We start from the raw sequence: 19,815 nt of genomic DNA, 5'->3' as shown, positions 1-19,815 counted from the left end.
TGGGTTTTTTTTCCACACAGGGATTCCCACCACTGCCTCACCATCAGTACCATTAATTACATTACATGCAGCTACTGTATTAGAAGAAATAACTGGTATGCCATATTCAGAGCTGCAGACTCTGAGACTGGGAGCTGAGTTATGTACTGGATAGCTGGTATGTAATGCTCTGCAATGAATGCATCAAATTCAGCCCATGAACACAGAAGGCGCTAAATTATGTACAAAAAATACACAAATATAAGCACTGAATGCATGAGCAATCCATTGACTAGAATGTCTAGTTTCTCATTCCACTTAGGGAATGTATTGCTTCTGAATGCTAATCACTTCTGGAGGTGATTACTATTCTGATCAGTGATTTTTTAGGGTGCAGCCAACAAACGCTAGAGTTAGCTTAAAACTCTGCTAGGCAATTATTGGAGAGAATGAGAAGAATTTAATTTAGCTACATCAAAACATCCTTCTAGAAAGCGGCTGTCTGTGGCCTGCAGTATTAGGATGAACTTCCAAGTACTTAAGTATACCTTTTGCAATGGGCTGCTTATTAGAAACCAATTTTTTTTTGCTCTGGTGTCATTTAACAGCAACTCTAAAGAATTAATTAGTGAATAAATGGGAAAAATTTCATTTTCCCAATCCCAAACAATCAGTCCCTAGACTAGACAAGGTCTGTAGACCCAAGATAAAACTAAAAATTTTGCTAAAATTACCCTCTGCTATGTACTAATTGCCATGAGGTATGTAAAAGCAGTGGTGTTAATGTGGGCTGAAGTTACGTGTGGGAAGTGATTATAATTAGAATGCTATACATTGCTTGAACTGCAAAAAGCCTACTCTACTTACAGAAATGACGGAAAGGGTAAAAGAATAAATATATATGTGTTTTGGTAAGCCTCCATGAAGGAATGACTGCTGCCAAGAGGTTCAAGTTTTGTAATCATTGCTATTATAGGTATCCAAGCATATGAAAAAGACATCAATGCCAACATAATACAGCATTAGGCTTTATGGTGCACTCCACCCTGTTCCAAGCTGGCATATGCTGAAATGTTTTCATTTTCAAATGTAGCTCATCCATGAACTACAGCTGAATAGTTGATGATATCAACTATTATCCAGTTACCTCTGTAAGATACTTTTACTGATTTAAAACCAGTCTGGATAATAAATCTTCTGTCTTTCTCGCTAATGTTTTTTTTTTTATTACTGAACTCTTCTTGATCCTCCATATTTATGTCATTTTTTAAGTCATTGCACAGAGCATTTGATACCTTATCTTCCACCTTCCACCTGCAGTCCTCCAACCTGCTTCCCACCTGCAGCTTCCTGCCCCTTCACACAAGCTTCCAGGACAGACAGAATACCTCAGAATGCTTGTGGCAGTGTTTTTCTGTGACATTCCTGTTTGTTATTCATCTCCAGGTTTTGAAAACCCTTTTACTGTTGTTATGGCAGGGTCCCAAGGGATGTGATTACCACTGATGTTAGAATTACCACTTCTTTCTCCCTCCTTCTGATTTCTGTGTTAGGTTGAAGTTTCTGGTTTATGATATGGGACACATAAATGTGTTTGCAGAAAGCTCAGCAATGAACCAGCTGTGTAGCACTCTCCCTAGCCAACGTGTGCTCCCTGCAATGGTAGCAGCACATTGAGCATGAACAACCCATGAGAACTGCAAGTATATCTTGACACAAAATACAGTTACTATAGAAAAAGTTGGATGGAGGAACCACCACTGAGGGCTAAACGCTTGCCTTCCTGACTGGCTGCTGCTGATTTTTCTCATTTCTTTTTCTCCCCAGCTTTCTCTTATTTTCTTCTGTTATTCTCTTTCCTTTTACACCCTCCTCTCCAATAGCATTCACCCTTAGAACTGATAAATGTTGCTTCATGCAACACACCATGCTCTGTTATTACATTATCGCTTTCTTTATCTTATAAAAAACCCTAATTACTATTTTTTATTTCCCTTTCCATATAGCATATATTTAATTATAACTCCTCAAATAATAGAATCTATAGTTCTATTATTTGAATAGTATCATGCTATTATCAGAACAATATTCTTATGTTTCAGTGCTTTACTTCCCTAATTTTACTTTGGTCTGCAAAATTGAATTTGAAATACCACAGATAATTTTGTATTCTGTTATTGCATGTGCTGTTGTAATTTTCCTAGCTAGCACCATGTGCTCAAAAAAACCCAAACCTTGTTTCTCAAACAAATCCAAATTCTCACTGATATTAAATAATGCTGAATCTATACAATTTAAAACTGAGAACCAAATGTTGTTGACATACGTTAATCTTCTCATAATAGGATGATACAATCATATTCTTATTACTACAGAGAAAGTAACTCTTTTGGTCACCTCATAAGATTTCCAACATGATTAAAAAGAAAACAACCCCCAAAATAATTGTGATCAAAAATTAAAATTTTCCAGAGCATAGAAATATACTAAATAAGTGTCATGACTTGGTAGTTTGATAGTGAAAGCAAGATTTCCTATATACAAATGATTTTCATGGTGCAGACACTTCTAACTTGTGGTAACCTTAAAAAAATTACTGTTTTTTACACATATAAATAAGGCAGGCAAACATATATGAAGGAATCAAAAAAACTCACATTAGTGGTAACTCCAGTAGAATATTATTAACCTTACACAAGTTTTCTTACCCTGGACCTCTCCTCTAGTTTTGTCATCATGACGACAGTTGCACCTCGTTGCTCCCACATCATTCTCCAGAAGTCACCAAAGGTTTCTGGCAATGCCCCCTGCGTTGCTATATAAGCATTCTGCTTCCTGTATCCATCTATGTAGTTGGCATTGATATAGTCGCTGCCTGGTATGCCTGTAAAGAGAGGAGAGTGAAAATACAGGGCAGAATTTCTGTGCTGTCCTGTTGTACAACGGCTGAAAAATCCTGTGGCACGGCTGATTTGATGAATCTTGTTTTGCTGCACACCAAATAGCCCTGGGTACTTACAAGTGAGTGTATGCTATTTGTGGAGTCAAGAGGCACGGTGGTCTCTCTGAGAATATTCTTTTGAAACAAGAGACTTCATTCGATAAGAAGTTAAAAAGAAGCCTGAAAATCTGTATCAGGTGGAGAGACCTGGGGGCCAACACAGCAGCATTTAAAAGCTAGTCTGATGCTGCCTGCAGACACCCAAAATATGGCAATCACTACCTGGGACAGACAGGGAGAATTCTCAATCAGACACCTGGGGTAGGCTCCTCAAACACTCTTGTTGAGGTCACTTTTATTTATTTCCTTTAAATACAGAAGGAAAAGAAAATATTGTCAAGACTATTAATATCACATCTATATTCATTTTCCCATCTTAAATGGGAAGATAATTATGAGTTTTATTGTAACAAAAGACATTATGTAAGTCAGATTTAAGAAATAGTGAAATTTTCCATATGGTGTGTGCATGAAATAAAGATCTTTGCAAGACTTCATAAGAATTAAAAGCATGAAAAGAGGCGGGATCCTACACCATTATTTGCTTGAGGCTCAGGTATTTTGGACAAATACAGAAACTTTGTCTGTGTCTACCAGACACATGTCCATTCTTAGAGCCCTATAGGAAACGGGCCAGTTCCTAAGTGCAATCTGTTTAACTCAGGGTATGCCACAGGATGCCTGGACTGAGAGGTGAAACATGCTGCCTACACAAGCCAAAGAGGTATTGGCTGTAGCAAAGGTCACATTACTAGTCTGCACTAATAAGGCAGCCATGCTCACAGAAAAGGATGGAAATGGATTTAAAATTCTCAGATGACTGCTGAATTCAGCAGTGCAGTGTCCAGCTTTTAACTCTGACTATGTGTATGTTGAAAGATAAAGCACCAGGGAACAGTTTTTATGTCACTGCTGTTTTTTAACTGATGACTAGAGAAAGAACCAAGATATTCATGTAAGATCTCAGTACTGGCTAAATGGCAAAGCAGTGCCAATTAGCTGAATACAGATATCTGCACCTTAGTAAGTTTTGTTGAAGTAATTGACAGAAGTTACTTCTTTGAGCAGAAATGAATGATTTATACTTATGAAGTTAATCTGCCATGCACAAGTCTACAACCCCAAGAAATGGGGGTTCCATAGTCTTTCAAAAGAAACTTAAGGCAGTGGTACCAGCCCCAGACTTACTGTACAGCTGTGACTGTTTTCCCTCCACAAACCAACAAAATTGAGTTTCCTTGGCTATGAAACAGAATAAATCGTAACTATTTCCCAAGATTTTTGTCAGAAACCAAATCTTCAAATCTATTCTGATGCATTATCTCCTGCTGGTGATCAGGAATTACTGGAGCTGCACACTCCTGTCTTTCCTGACTATAAGTGACATGCATCTGAAAATGTTGTCCAAAATATTTTGAATTTGAATGAAAATTAGGGGTACCTTTTTAAAACTGTTCCTTTTTAGTTACAATTTTAATAGGTTCAACACTCATTCAGGGTAAGGCTGAAGGTTTCATTCCACTACTTACTTAGCAGTGAATGAACCCACAGACTAAATGTCACAGTAAGTAAAATCCAATATAATCTGGAAATTATTCAGATTATGGGTTACTGCAGCTATAGTCTAGCAAAATTTTTGCCTTCACACCCAATAAATTTCCATATATGTTCTTGTCTTATATGTTCAATTAGTATTTAAACTAAAATTCTGTTTTTCCTTTCTGTACACAATTAGAAGAAAAACCTGACAAAATATTTCAGAAATAGAAAAACCTTTTAACTTCAGGGTTACAAGAGAGGCAGAAAATGGCACTCCTCAGGCAAGATGCATGAATGGACACAGGAAGACTGTCTGGCTGATTTGACTTGACTGAAAGTCTCTTCCAGGAGAAAAATAAAACAAAATAAAAAACTTATTATCCTGCACAGTCTATAGCTGAAAAGGATTATTTCCCTTCATGAAAGGTAGAAAGTGGAGTTCAAAAGCATCAGTCTTGCAGACCTGAAGCTGTTTTACGTGACACTTCTTATTGGGAATATTGGAATTAATGATATAGAAAATACAACTGCTAGGCACAATGCTGTATTTTCTTCCTTTATCAAGATAATAAAACATTTTTTTCACAAAACAGATGAGAAAGAAGAACGAAGCCAAGAGGAGAAATCTACACCAACTGGGTATTATTACCAAAGGAGCTGAGAAAGCTGGTAAGAAATGTTTTCTGCATAAATTAGAATTATATTATGATGCCTCGTATCATACTTTGAAGCACATGTTATAAATAAAAGCCTGAGGAAAAAATGAAAAACAACACTTTGTAAAGTAGTTAAATGATCTTCTGGGAAAGCTGTCCTCTGGAACTGATAATGCACAAACTCAGTGTGAAAATTAAGCATGAGAACTACTCCAAGCTGTTCCCTAAAGAATGATCTTTACAAATTTTAGCAACCAATACTGATGTATCTGATGTAAAAAAATTCAAAATGCCTAAAATTGCAAATACTGTTTCTACTTACTAATTTGTACTAAATTTCTTGATAAATCATATTAAAATGCATAACTTCTAAATTAAATAAATTCTGATTCTTTAAATTAGAATGAAGAAAAGCTTCCAGATTATACCTTCCTTGATCTAAGATTCAAGTAAGAAAGAATTAATATTAACAATTACTGATAACTGCAAAGAGGATTTCTTCAAATCTAGATTAAAGTGGAAATTTTCACTCTGTTTCTTCACTTGATTGCTGTAAAATGGAAACAAAAAATTCTGTAGCCTTTAGCTAGAAGAATTACTTTACAAAGCAAGTTAGCTTCCCTGCACAAAATGAGGATATACTTGGGATATGGACATGAAAATCCATTTACCACAGGGACTGAGCAAATATTCATGAATTAACCAATGAAATTTTGGGGAGAATAAAAAAAAAAAAAAGACAAACAAAACCATAGTGCTCCAACACTTGCACTGAGATTTTCATCAAGGATTTATCTTTAGCAGAATACAGTACTCAATAGGGTTTTATCTCTGCTGAGATCAAGAGAACAACTTGATTCAGAATGCTCAGCTCCATTGTCTCTCTCACACACGGTATCCATTAGGTATGTTCTCTGTTCTCCATCCATTCTCATAGTCCCTTTAAGTATCATACCCATTTCTCACGGTCTCTTTTCATCATTGTTTTCATGCATAACCTCACTTTCACATCCTGTTTCAAAATTTTTAAAGCTGTATTGGGAAGGTGTCTTATTGTAAGAGTACTAACGAACTTGTTAAAAATAACAAATACAAAACCTGAATATCTGCAAATATCTACAATAACAAAGCATAAAAATTCATCAAAGACAAGTAAATCTAAATATTAAAATGTCCCTTTCTGAAATTACTTTTCTGGCCATAACCTCCGTCTGAGCTGAGGAAACAGAACAATTTTCTGTCAAGTCTAATAGTGCAAAAACAATCAAATGACAATCAGTCTGACTGCAGTACAATAAAATTCTGCAAACTTTTGTTAGCTGCCATAGCTTGAAGGCAACATACCCACAAGCACAGCAGCAATTGCCATCATTACTTAAATTTGGGTTTCATAGTTAAGAGAGCTCAGTTGTTCTGTAAAAGCATGGGTCAAGAAGGGGACAAAGCAACCAAATTCTGTAATATTGATACGAACTTTACCTAGGTATTTTGGCACTAGTGGGATTTACTGTACCTTTAGGATGGCATATCTGAAGTGTACATTTAGGGAAATCTATGCAGTATAACCTGATGTTTACAAGTTTCATGAAAGCAGAGACAGTTTCTGCACAAGAAGGCTGTTAAAGACCAAGCTCCTCAACCATGGTTCTACTGTAACTGTTTTCTAGTAGCAATTTCAACTATGGTGATGAACTACCAGAGTCTGCAATCTTTTTATTTAGCCAGACAGGAATTAAGCACAATGGGGGAAGAATCAGATGAGCAGTTCAGCATAAAAGACAATCCATTTTCAAATATCTCAAGAGAACAAAGAAATTTAATTTTTCCATCATAAAAGTGAATAAGCAATGAAATAAAGTTAGCCAATGCCACAATTAAAGTACAGAAGATTAAAAAACCCATGAACTGTATTGCTCTCAATTTATGCTGAGAACTCACTAGCTGAGATGACAGTAAAGCTTACTGCAACATAGACTCAGATCCACAAGGCTAATAATGTAGACCTTAGGAATGATTCACTTGATGCCCTGAAGAGAGTTACAATCTAAAATAACTTTAATTAGACTTCACATTTTATTCATAAACTGAAATCAAATAATGAAATTATTTCAAACCTTTACAAAGGCTCAGTACTGAACAGCCTTTCTATTTAAAATAAATTAAACAATAAAACTTTGTTTCTGTGCTGCTTCCCTAAGACACGTGCTTTTAGTAATGTGAACAAATAGAGTGAAGTAATAGGATAAAATTCTGTCATGCTTGTAAACAAGTTGGAAAAATACCATGATGAACTCAGAGTGCCGATGAAGTTGGTTTAAATTAATGTCTGGTGTTTTGAACAATGGCAGAGCAAAAACCACAGGCTGGTTGCACGTGTGTGAACAAAACAGTGCAAAAAATCTAATTTACATAAGAGGCATGCACCAGGTTAACTATAAAAGGATGCAGATCCGACCCCTTGCTATCCTCTCTTTTTCATCTCTCTTGCTTTCTTTGTCGCACCACCCCAGCTCTGCACCATTCACATGACAGAAACAATGTGGAATCTAAGGACTGGTAATGTTGTTTGTTCTCTCTCCCTTGCTTTGTCTGATCTAAGCACAGCTGTCATATTCTATCTCATACTCCATACTGAACTTTATTTCAGGAGTGGGGCGATTGTGGACATGTGCTGTGGCTTGTTAACCAGCACCTTTGAGGGGTTTATTCTGGGAGGTGAGGGCTATGTAAGTGTACTGTACAAAATTAAGGGCTTATTAGCCACCACTTTTGTGGAAGCAGATTGTAAGAATGTAAGGGTTTGCTAGACAACACTTTTTGAGTCTAAATAGTTGTCTGGTTGCTGATGTTAAGGCAAGTGTGGACTTAATAAATATAATAATATTTAAAATATATATATATATAAATATATATATATATAAAAATATATTATAATATTTAAAAAAATAAAGGCTAGTGTCTTTGCTCAGCCTGATGAGAACTCACATGACAATGTGCCCTCTGCTGCAGGTTGTGACAGCAGCCCTGGCTGCTGATGCTGTGCCTGATGCCACCCAGGACATGAGTGGCCCGCCTGGCTGCCAGGGCACTGCTGACTCATGTTCAGCTTACTTCCCCAGGACCTTTTCTGCTCTTCAGCATCTCATTCCCCAAACTGTTTGTACTTCCAAGGTTGCCCCATCCCAGGTGCAGAAACTGGCACTTTGTCTTGTTGAACTTCATGTGGTTGTTAATTGTCCAGCCCCCTGATTACAGGAATCTCTGTAGGGCCTCCCGGCCTTCAAAGGAGACAACCGCTTCCTCAGTTTGCATCATTTGCAAACATGGTTAGTATCCCTTCCAGCCCTGCATCCAAGTAATTTATGAAGATGTTGAAGAGTACCAGCCCTAAGGTGGATCTGTGCAGAATCCCACTAGTGACAGGTCACCAGCCCGATGTCATTCACTGTAACGCTTTGTGCCTGAGCTGTGAACCAGTTGCTCACCCATCTCATGATGTGTTTATCCAGATCTATGTTGGACATTTTGTCCAAAAGCATAAACCATGAGAGAAAGTATCAAAAGCTTTGCTGAAATAAAAAAAAAATTACATTAACTGGCATTCTTTGATCAGTCTCATCAATGAACAGGTGCTAGGTGCCAGTAATAAGTGTTTATGTGGATGTTCTTGTTACATAAAATCCATATAGTTAAGAAAATAATCAAATTGAAACAGTCTAAGTACAAATTTGTAATTTAAGAGCTCACTGAAATATGAAGCAGGACAAAACCAATGAAGGCACTCTAATAATGACTATTTGTAAAATGAAGGCCTTTTACAAAGACTGAGGAAAATTCATTACATATCATCCTAACAATGTAAGGTAAGAAGGAAAAAGGAATGTCAGGAAAAGAAAACCTATGGATAGCTGCATTATGAATAGATTGTTAGGAGGACTAGGAGAGTCAGGTGAAGAGGGAAAGGATGAATGATATGGAATCTCAAAAATAAATGTTGAATTATAGAGAATTTATGGAAAGAAGGCAGTATCAAAAAGGGATAGGCAGAAGATGCAGAATTAGACACGACAAAGAAAGGGATTGTTTTAGAGAACAGAAGAGAAGTATTTGAAAGGAAAAGGAAAAGGTGACAAAAGTGAAATGTAGGTATGGAAACTAAGAACTAAGAATGTAGAAGATCTGCAGGAAAGATGAGAAACTTGGAAGATCTGCAGGTGAGAAGAGAGACTAGGAAGGCTACCAGCAGACAAACATGGGGAGAAGGAGGAGGAAAAAGAAAGGAAGCATGAGTTTCTTTTGTTTTGGTCCAAAAATTGTCTAGTATTAACAAGTCCAGAATGGAAATAAACAGATTGTTCTGTGCAGCTCCTCAGAATAATAGGTAAGAGCATTGCATCACTATCCGTAATGCATGGCAATATGTGCAGACCACAGTATGCTGCACAATACTACAAATCAGATATTTAAATCTAACACAATGTCATAGCACTGTGATTATTTTACTGCTGTCTGAAGTGGGTTAGTCATCTCTTTAACTTTTAAACACTGAGTAACACAGCAGTTAACAGCCAAAGGAATTTTTTCTTGAGTAGAAATACTAATTTATACTCTAAATGATGCACTAAGAGGCATGATGAGTGCCTGTCGCCCTGAAAACTCAGCTTCTGAGCTTGTTGACATGGTTTTCTAAAGACTTTCCCAGGACAGTAACTGTAAACATAGATATGTGTACATTCTTTCTGTTACACATCTTGTGATGGGCATCTCTCATGGCCAGTGCAGTGAGAAAGTGTTATCCTGACCATCCAGTCCCTGGCTGTGGTCAGAAGCCTATAATCCTGGGAGGAAAAATAAGCTTTCTCTTCTTTTCATCACACCTCTACCTATGTCCGTGTGATCGATTCATCTTCAGCAGCAACGTCTGGTGACCCCGCCGTGTCTTGCATGTGTGTTACAGGGTACTGTCTAGCCTGTGGCTATGGATGGTTTTGGGCTCTCTCTTACGGAGGGCCTGGTTATGGAAATATGGCGTGCGTTGCTGATCAGAGAGGGATTGATGTTTCGTATGCTGACTTTCAGTGACTGTGTGAGTATGGGAGTATTGAGGGGTTTTTCCCTGTGGTTGAAGCGATTTTTTCGCAGTCGGCTTGGGACGCTTTAGGCGATTCCCTGCTTGAGGCTCTGCTGGTCGGTTATGAGCCCCGGGTGCTCTGGCTGCTGGGGATCTGGCGAAGGTGCGGTGGCGTTCTGAGCTCGGGTCCTGAGGTCGGCTCCCCCGGGATCGCTGGGGCCCCTGGCACGTTGAACGGGGCTGCCGCGGGGCCGGGGACATGACCCCGCCTCGGCCGGCGCCGCGGTGGTGTAGGCCCGAGGCGGGGTTGGATCCTTGCCAACGGGCTGTCGGGGGCGCCACAGACCCGGGGGGGCGTAACGCGACCTCGGCCGGCGCCCTAGCGGTGTAGGCCCAGGGTGGGGTTGCCTCCTTCATGTGCCCTCCCGGCACAGACCGATGAGGGGCTGCCTGAACAGGGGGCGGCGCCGGCCCTGGGGGATGCCTCAGGGTCGGTCCCATGTCCCTGCTGCGGCTGGGCTGTGCCCTGCCCCGCAGTGGGGGACGGAACAGGCCCAGGCCCTGCACTGGCGGCTGTGCATGCTGTTCCAATGGAGGAGCGGCCGGCGCCACTTTTTGGACCGTTCGCCCCTAAAGAATCGGGGCGATTCCGAGCGCTGCCCCCCTGTGCCGGATTCGTGGGGCGTGGGGGCGGGTTCTGCGAGTGGTGCAGACGCCGGGCCGGGTTCTGTTGGCCCCATGCTGTGGGATTCCTCTCCTGCGAGCCTGGATTGTGCCCTGGCAGTAGAGCAGGATGGTGCTGTGACTTCGCAGGCTGTGCCTCTACCGGCGCCCCGGTTCCCCCCAGCGCTGGAGGCGGGCTGTGCCGATCTGGCTCCAACCCACCCCGCCTCGGGTTCCTGGGCATCGCCTGAGCCTGCAGCTGGAGGCAGCCCTCCCCCGTCGCCTCCTGCGGCTGTGGCAGACCAAGGTCCTGAGCTGTTTACCACTGGCTCTGGTGGTGCTGCTGCGGGACAGAAGCCGGTGGCCTTCATGAACAAGGGGGTCCCAGGCTGCTGGAGCTTCTTCAGCTGCCCTGTGGACTTTGTCCTCCTATAAAATGACTGTGCAGCTGAGCGTATCAGGCATTCCATGTGCTTCCGAATGCTTTGGTCCGGTGCGTGAGGGCATAAGTGCTCTTCTTGTGGTATGGTTGAATTCCACTGCTCAGGGCATCATTTTTCACCTAGGGAACATTGATTCGGATTTCCTGGGGTGCATTTCTGCCATGGGTTCCACACTCACCCCTCCTGTTCCTATCCCTGTGGGACCCAGATTTGCTCACCTTGTGCCTTTTCAGTCTTGTGTTCGCAGAGCTGAGAACAAGCTGCGGGGAGATGGTGGCTTCGGGTTCCCTGGATCTCCCTGGGTCACTGGACTGCTGTTCTGACAGCCAGGGATCATCCTGAATTGGTCTGCACCCTGTCCATCCTTGGTGAGATGCTGTCAGAAATTAGCTTCCGTGGGTTTTTGGCATGGACATCACAATTGTCAGGTTTGCTGACGGGCCCCCTGGAGTGACCCTTGGACCCGATGCTGACACATTCAATGCAAGGAAGAACTTGAGACTGACTCTTTGTACAGCAGATTCTGTTGTCCTCTCTCATGATAGACTAGCCACCCTCCGTGACTTGATGCAAGAACAGCTGGATCACGGTGATCCGGAGTTTCAACCAGTCCCTGGGACATTCCTGTTTTCTGTATCAAGAAGAAGTCTGGGAAATGGAGGCTGCTACAACACCTCCAGAAAGTTACTGCTATGATGGAAAGCATGGGGATGTTGCAGGCTAGCATGCCTTCGCCTGCCATGCTTCCTGCTGACTGGCTAGTCCTCATTGTGGATCTGAAGGATTGTTTTTTACAATTCCTTTGCATCCCAATGACAGACTGAAATTTGCCTTTCTGGTGCCAGCTATCATTAATGCTGAGCCCACACAGAGATATCAAAGGAGATTTTGCCATAAGGCTTGTGAAAATTTAGCGGCATTTGCCGATGATATGGGGCTCTAGCCCTCTCTGGAGTTTGCAAGCAGTTTCCTGCTGCTCGTCTCTACAACCTCCCTGAAATTATTTGAGGGTCAAAATAATTTTTGGGACAAACAGTCCCACATCTGGAGGTGCAATTATTTTTTTTGCATTCAGTGCAGACACTGCATGAATGATGTCCAGATATTAATGGACTTTTACATGGTTGTGTCCCTATCTGGAACTGACCACGACACAACTGTCTCCCTTGTTTGGTCTGTTAAAGGGGGACTCTGATTTAAAGTCACCTCTGACACTGACCCCACAGGCACAGTAGATGCTGGAGGAGGTTCTGCGAGCAGTTTCTGCTCATGAATTTTATCATATTAATCTTTCCATTGATGTCACTGTTTTGTTTTTAGGTTTTTTTTTAGAGAGTCATGAGGCTGGATCAGCCCAATTGATGGAATTATAGGCTGCTGTCATAGTATTTCAGAAGTTTTCCCAGGTATGTTTCAATTTGGCCATGGATTCTGCCTCCGTGACCAAATTGAGAGCCATCCACAAGCAGGTGTTGATGTTGGGCATTTGCTTCATTTATTTTTTGGGTTTTTGTTGTTTTTGGTTTTTTTGCGTTTTTTTGTAATAACGAAAGGGTGAGATATCACCCTGAAATTACAGCCTTCTGATTGTATGGAGTATTGTATTTTCCTATTATTTATCCTTTTGATTGTTTATAATGTTGTTAGTATCTTTGTTCATTTTTCTTTTTCTTTTCTTTTTGTTAAACCAAAAAGGGTGAGATGTCGCCCTGAAAGCTCAGCTTCTAGCTTGCTGACATGGTTTTCTAAGGACTTTCCCAGGACAGTAACTGTAAACACAGATATGTGTACATTCTTTCTGTTACACATCTTGTGATGGGCATCTCTCATGGCCAGTGCAGTGAGAAAGTGTTACCCTGACCATCCAATCCCTGGCCATGGTCAGAAGCCTATAAATCCTGGGAGGAAAAATAAACTCTCTCTTCTTTTCACCACACCTTGACCTGTGTCCGTGTGATCAATTCATCTTCAGCAGCAACAAGTGCCTTTACTAATATGAAATGAAATGATATCTGGTTTGATAGTTCCTGCAAAACCCAGTTTCAATACGAGTGTGCACAGTAAGCACGTATCAAATCTTCATTAGACAATCAAGAACAAAGCCACCAGATGTTTTCTTGAAGCTCTTCCCAATGGAAAGTACCTACATATGCAGGAAAAATTGTTCTGAGCAGATTTCAAGGTTACCAAAAATGGCAGCATTTAAGATACAACTATTATAGTATCAGTAGACTCAAACACCTAAAACTTTTCTCAGCATTGTTGTTGAGAAAGACACCACAAAGTCTGCTCTATGAAACCTACTTCACACGGCTCTAACACCATGAAATCTGCTTTACCAATCTTTCTGTATCCATATTCTGTATGGATATTTCTGTATCCATCACCAAAATACTTTTGTTGTTTTTACGGCACTCCACGCTTGTACGGTGAGGGGCCATGTGATTACTCTAAGTGTATGTATTGTTAGCAGAAGGCAACATAAACACAGTGTGAGAGAGTGCAAATAGTTTGTACAGGTCATGACTCTTTGTTAGTTACAACACTCCAAACAACTTTGAAATCTTACAATGTTGGTCTGCATACTCAAAGCCAATTTACTGGCAATGAGCCATCAGACAAATAAGAGTTTCAGCAGCTTCTTGTCTTTTTTTTTCTTGACCATTGTATTACAGTCAGAGCTTTCTAGTATTAGCAGCACTTTAAAGTCGCTAAATTTCGCATAAAAAAAAATAAATTACCCTGCTGAAGTATGATAGTTTTTTGGTTTATTTTCTTTTAATACCTGGCATTATACAAACAATCCATTATCCACATACAGAAGACTTTTAGTCATGGATATCTCCTGCAAGAATTGGCAAGATTCTGCATTTTTAAAATGCAGAATGTTTATCCATTACCTCTCTACCCCCTGAATTTTTATTTACTTCTTAGAGGTTGAAGATTACAGATCTAGCTGTTTTAACTCAATCTGTTTGTCTTTTAAGCATTAAATTCTCCCTTACGTTAATTTAGATGCATAAAATAAACTTCACTACATTCTAACATTCGTTAATTATACTTTAAAATTTCCAAGTGTCCATCTCAAAAAGAGCCAAAGACAGCACAATATGAACTAATTTCAAGACTTCAGTCAGATTTCAGGAACATGGGAACAAAATTTTACAAGTAAAATTTTTTTTTCAGGAGGAAAACCAAATTACCACATCCAACCTGAGTTTTCCCTCAAAAGAGACATCTAATGTAAAAGACAACTAATGTACATCTAATGTAATAAAATTTAAAGAGTGATAAGGAAAGTATTGCTGTGAAATGACCAATTATGTTGTGGAACTCCATGCTGTATGAAATTAGAGAGGTCAAGAACTTATTGGGGATTCAAAACCAGGTTTGAACAGGAGTTATAAAGTATTTATTTACCAAAATAAATATTTTGAAAGTGTTAGTAAGCCTTGTGTTCCAGGGCTAATGTAATTTGATATTATCAATAGTTGGAAATAAGTAATTTCAAATCTTTGCTAATTGCTTCTCAAAACTTTCTAGTAATCACTTTGAATAGGCTACAGAGTTCTGCTACTGCAAAAAAACCTGGCCTTATGTCTTACTCTGAAGTACCAATTACAACAGTCCATATTTCTGCAAAACTCTTAAGAGGCAAAATGTTCAATCATTGTAGGACTACAGTTCGGCAGATGCTTAGTCCTTTCTTCATATATATTTGCTCTTAAAGAGTAAGCAACTGCCTAGGTGTAAATTGGAGCTCTTCTTATTAGAAAGGCTCAGTTAGTATTCAAACCTCACTAATAGTATTAGTTTTCTTGTATCCACCAAAGAAATGCAGATGAGGCCCATATGTAAACCAAATATTCTCCAGATAATTGTAGCAAAATATAATGGAGTCCAAATTTAGGTCCTGATTAAGTCCTATAGTAACATAGGTAAAGAAGAATATATTTTTAAGAAATATTCCAAATATTGATTTCCCTGGTAACATGAAAAGAAGAACAGCTATAAAAAAAATAAAGTGCTGATCACACTGTATTTTCATATCTGAAATATCTACTTAAAACCTGAAAGAGAAGTATTTTTTACTAAATGCTAAAACCAATGTATTAAATTTATGAAGGTACCGACACAAAACTTCATCTACCCAATCACGTAAAATCCCAGGAATAACATTTTTTAAGAGGATAATTATATACTTAATTATTTCTATTGTCAAGACTAAATATAATTTTATAAAAAGACATTTAATGTTTTATTTCTTCACCATATGCTTTTTTCATCATAATGTAAAGACTGGGAAAATACTTAAAATAATGGAAATCACCAAATGGGTCAATATCCCATTTGTGCTTTTACATCTAACACTAATATTACAAAGGGTTATAATATTTTTCTCTGTTTAGTGCAAATGACTAAGAAAGATTTAGAAATTTTAGCCTCATCACAGTATTTCTTATTATAAAAGGGAGTCAAACATTACAGTTTATCTGCATTTTGTCCCTGCTCCTTAAATACTCAGTCTTTCCCAGGTGCAATGTAATTTTTTTCTGTATTTTTATTATCGATTATGTAAAAAGATAGTCCAATGTACTGTGTAATTTCATACTTTCAACTACTTTGACTAAAATTTTCTGCTTTGCCTCTTTAACTTTCTTCTCATTCTCTGAATATCTTCATTTTTTAAGGGAACCAAATTTCAGGTGTCATTTACATAAAGGGAAACATGACAGTCATCTAGTATATAAATTAACAAATAAATTTGTTTGCATTTAATTTTCTTTCTCTCCTTCTCTCCTTCTTTACACAACTCTTTTTCCAAACAAAATTCCTGCTAAGACTTGATTCTTCTTTTTGCCAGTTAGACTTATTTCTGAGTGAAGCAATTTGTTCTGAAGAACTTTACATACATTCAGAAAGGCTGTCCTACTGCTGTTCCTGACATATTCAGACCATGTACTTCTTGTCTGGACTAGTGTGACAGAAAAGGATATATTTATTGAGTTACATCATATATACTGCTAATTAGGACACCCTCTTCAGTGTTGATTCAGGTAGTTCTACCAGGTAAAGAAGGTTTCTACATAGTTATATTATTTTACAAGACAATATGAAAAACTTTCAGTGATGTAAAAAAATCTTCTCAGAACTGCTCTATGAGCCTCAAAGGTGGAACAAGTATAAGCAGATTATCATATGCAAATTCTTCAAGGTAATCATTAAAATTTGCTAATGCATTTGAGAAGCTCTTATCTGTATTATCAAAGCCTATGATATGCAGCTGCAATAAATAAGGAAAGATCTAAATTTCAGTCAGTGGGATTGCCTTTTTCTTCACCAAGCAACTAATATTAAAGTGCATTACACCCAAAAATCCAGTGTCTTTAGGTCTCGAGTAGCCAAAGATAAGCAGCTGTTTATAACTGTAAATTAAAGCACAGTTTAACTTGTAGCATGGTATGACTGAAATAACTATGACCTTGAATACAGATCCCTCTATCTTCTGTATCTTATTCAAATCCTGTTGGAGTTAATAAAAGAAAAATCTTATTTTCATTTAAGTTGTGTCATTTAAATATATAATTTGTTTGATTATGGCCACCACTAATACCTGACTGTCAACATCATAGAATAAACTGAAAATCTGTCTTCAACCCAGGGTGCAGGTTAATAGTAAGGCAGAATTGGAAAAAGTAAAAAAAACCCTCTGAGTGAAAACCAGTGTGTCCTGATGCTTTCTAAAAGACACAATACCTAGGGCTGACTACCTGCAACAGTATGCTTTGGATAAAACTTGGAAGTGTTTAAGATTTTGGAAAGCTTATTAACAAAGAAAGATATAACGAAAAGCTATCACTAAATCACACAATCACACCATCTTAAATCAGAGAGATACTCCCAAAATTGTCTGCATGTGGGCATTTGTTTAAAAACTCTAGTTTAACATTTAGATTGGAAATTAAAGTTCTAGGAGAGAGTTTTTAAAATTTCCCCAGAGAACATGAAGTTGAACTGAAAATTTTTCCCACAGTAAGGTTATGAAAAGCAAAACTCAGTGAGCAGGTATCTTGATAATTTCATTGATCAACAAATCCCTCAATTCAAGTATGTTTGCTTACTGCTACATTGGCTTTGCAAGGTTAGTATAAGTAAACAGCAATATTAATTTACTTTAGATAACTCACTGGCATATACACTGGGAACTGATGCATTCACATACACATGAATGTAGATTTTAGTGCAAGTTCATAATACATTACTGACAATAAGCATCAGAAAAGGATTGTCATTACAGGAATTTACTGGAAGTACTTTAATTAACACTTCTTCATATTACTAATAAAGATATTGATTGGTAAACTCATTCTAGATTTTAGGATTTATTTAATTTAATTTTAAAGGTCTCCTTACCTTCTATTGCTGAGAGTAGAACACGAGAATGGTCGTATGCAATTACATTCGCATATCTATTCTTTGGTTTGTTTACTTCCAGGTTAGAGTGTTCCCATGTGAACTGCTGACCAGGATCAATAGACTTCAAAAGACAAAGAGAAAAAAAGGAAAGGAAACTTTCAGCTAGGGACTAGATAATTGTTTTATTTATGACAATTACAAACTAAACTCCCAAGTTTGCTCTGGAAATAATTTCCTTTTGAAATAAAATTATTACTTCAGGACACATTGTAACATATCTGATCATATTATATTAACCATTTTGTATTTATGCATTTGAAATTTCCATGAGGAGCTTAAACCATACGGTTTTAAAATCTGGGGCTTTTTCTTCAGTGAAAGCAAGCTATCCACCCTTTTTTCTCTCATATTGGCAAGTGAGGGGTCCTAGCTTAACAGAGAATGAATAAATATCATTAATCTCAAAAACACTGGGATGAAGAGAAATAAATATTTTTGCCTTTATTAGTAAGTGTACATGTTCAAAAATTTCACTGTCCTGTTTACTAAATAAACCCCAAAGGTTCCTGATGAAGTTTCCAAAAGAAACATAATGTTCCTATTCTTTCATTTTGATGGCAGGTCAGCCCATGATACTAGGGTTGCTCAGGAAACTAGCTGTGTTTCATTCATAGACAACATAAAGAAACTTGCTTTTCATTTCCTTGAGTCATAAATAAGTAAGAAATTCAGGCATATTTGAAATTTTAATGATATCTTATTCATAAACATAACTAATCTTATTCATAAACTATGTTATCTACATGTTTCCAGATTTCCTGTTTATTTTCTGTGTCCTTCATGTTCCGGGGTGGAATTACAGAAGCGTTAACAACACTCCTTCCTCCTTCAGCACTAGGGTAACTTCAGACTACTACTTTTACCTCTACGGTTGAAATACATATGCAGCAAAGTGATAAAAAATAGGTAACAGATGGTACCTGTTTATGCTCACTATGGTAGTGGGTGTATGAAAGGTCATCTCACACTGAGAAGTCATGAATAATCACCTATTGTTTTACTTTCTCTTTCCGTAACATTAGAGACCTTAAAATTATTTCATTAATATGAATACACAACTACAGCTTGAGGTTTATGCCCTCTGCTTAATCCTGGTAAGAACTGGCAGATGCAGTTAAACCAAAGCAGGGCAGATCACCAACACTATGTTCATTTTCCATGAGCAGACCAGCAACATGGCACAAGTCAGGAGAGCATGGCTCTCCTGACTTGACAGCATCATGCCAACATTTACTGACTCTTCCCTCCATGACCTGAGCAGGTATTACCACAATAACGAGTATGTGTGAAATTAATTCATGTGATTTTACTAGGATTTATCCCTTAGACTGATAATTTGGCCAGTTCGAAAACTGCTTCATTCTCATGCATCTTTACATATTTTATACGACTTATTTATTTATTTAATATTTTGAGAATGACTTCTTTATTGAGATTATTTAAAAAAAAAACAAAACATTTTTCCTGGCTGCCTGATGGAGAAGCATTTGTCTTTAGGAAAACAATACCTCAGAAAAACAGGTGCCTTATCCTGTTAACCAGTACCCCAGGTTCAATTAAATTTTATAAAATGGAAGATATAAAGTCCTACATAACCTAGCTGTGGAGAGTAGAGAAGGGGGATGGCTCAGGTTCTGTCTCACCCTTTACCTACAGCAACTGAGACAGAGTGCTTGGCAGCTCCTCTCTCAAAAGGAAATGAACTGGGACCATTTTGAGGAATGAGGAAGAAATTAAATCCTTGGTAGCATGATGAAAGCCATGAAAACTCTACTTGTGCTTTGGATATGATTCATCTGAATTGTACCACTATGTGTGTCACTAACAGTTCAAAAGGCATTCTTAAAAACAGCTCTGAATGAACCTTATTTTTTAACCTTCTACACAGTTTTTGATACCAAACTATTTGGGTTCACTATCTTAGAAATTTGCATGACTATGATTAACATATCTTAAAATATCAATAATATTAGGAGCTTATTATTA

At 38.3% G+C, this 19,815-nt stretch overlaps 1 protein-coding gene across 1 annotated transcript in view; it reads right to left on the bottom strand.

The window, feature by feature from the left end:
- PTPRD (protein tyrosine phosphatase receptor type D) overlaps positions 1 to 19,815 on the bottom strand; it is a 382,186-nt gene that overhangs the window by 50,505 nt on the left and 311,866 nt on the right. The window contains exons 28-29 of the mRNA XM_058827273.1: positions 17,767 to 17,890; positions 2,688 to 2,863 (exon numbers count right to left, since the gene is read on the bottom strand). Coding sequence (XP_058683256.1) covers positions 2,688 to 2,863; positions 17,767 to 17,890 — 300 coding nt within the window. The remainder of the gene's footprint in view (positions 1 to 2,687; positions 2,864 to 17,766; positions 17,891 to 19,815) is intronic.

The sequence above is a fragment of the Poecile atricapillus genome, chromosome Z, assembly GCF_030490865.1.
Source record: "Poecile atricapillus isolate bPoeAtr1 chromosome Z, bPoeAtr1.hap1, whole genome shotgun sequence".
Taxonomy (NCBI): domain Eukaryota; kingdom Metazoa; phylum Chordata; class Aves; order Passeriformes; family Paridae; genus Poecile; species Poecile atricapillus.
Note: the sequence above shows the minus strand (reverse complement) of the source record. Positions and strands in the feature narration are given on the sequence as shown.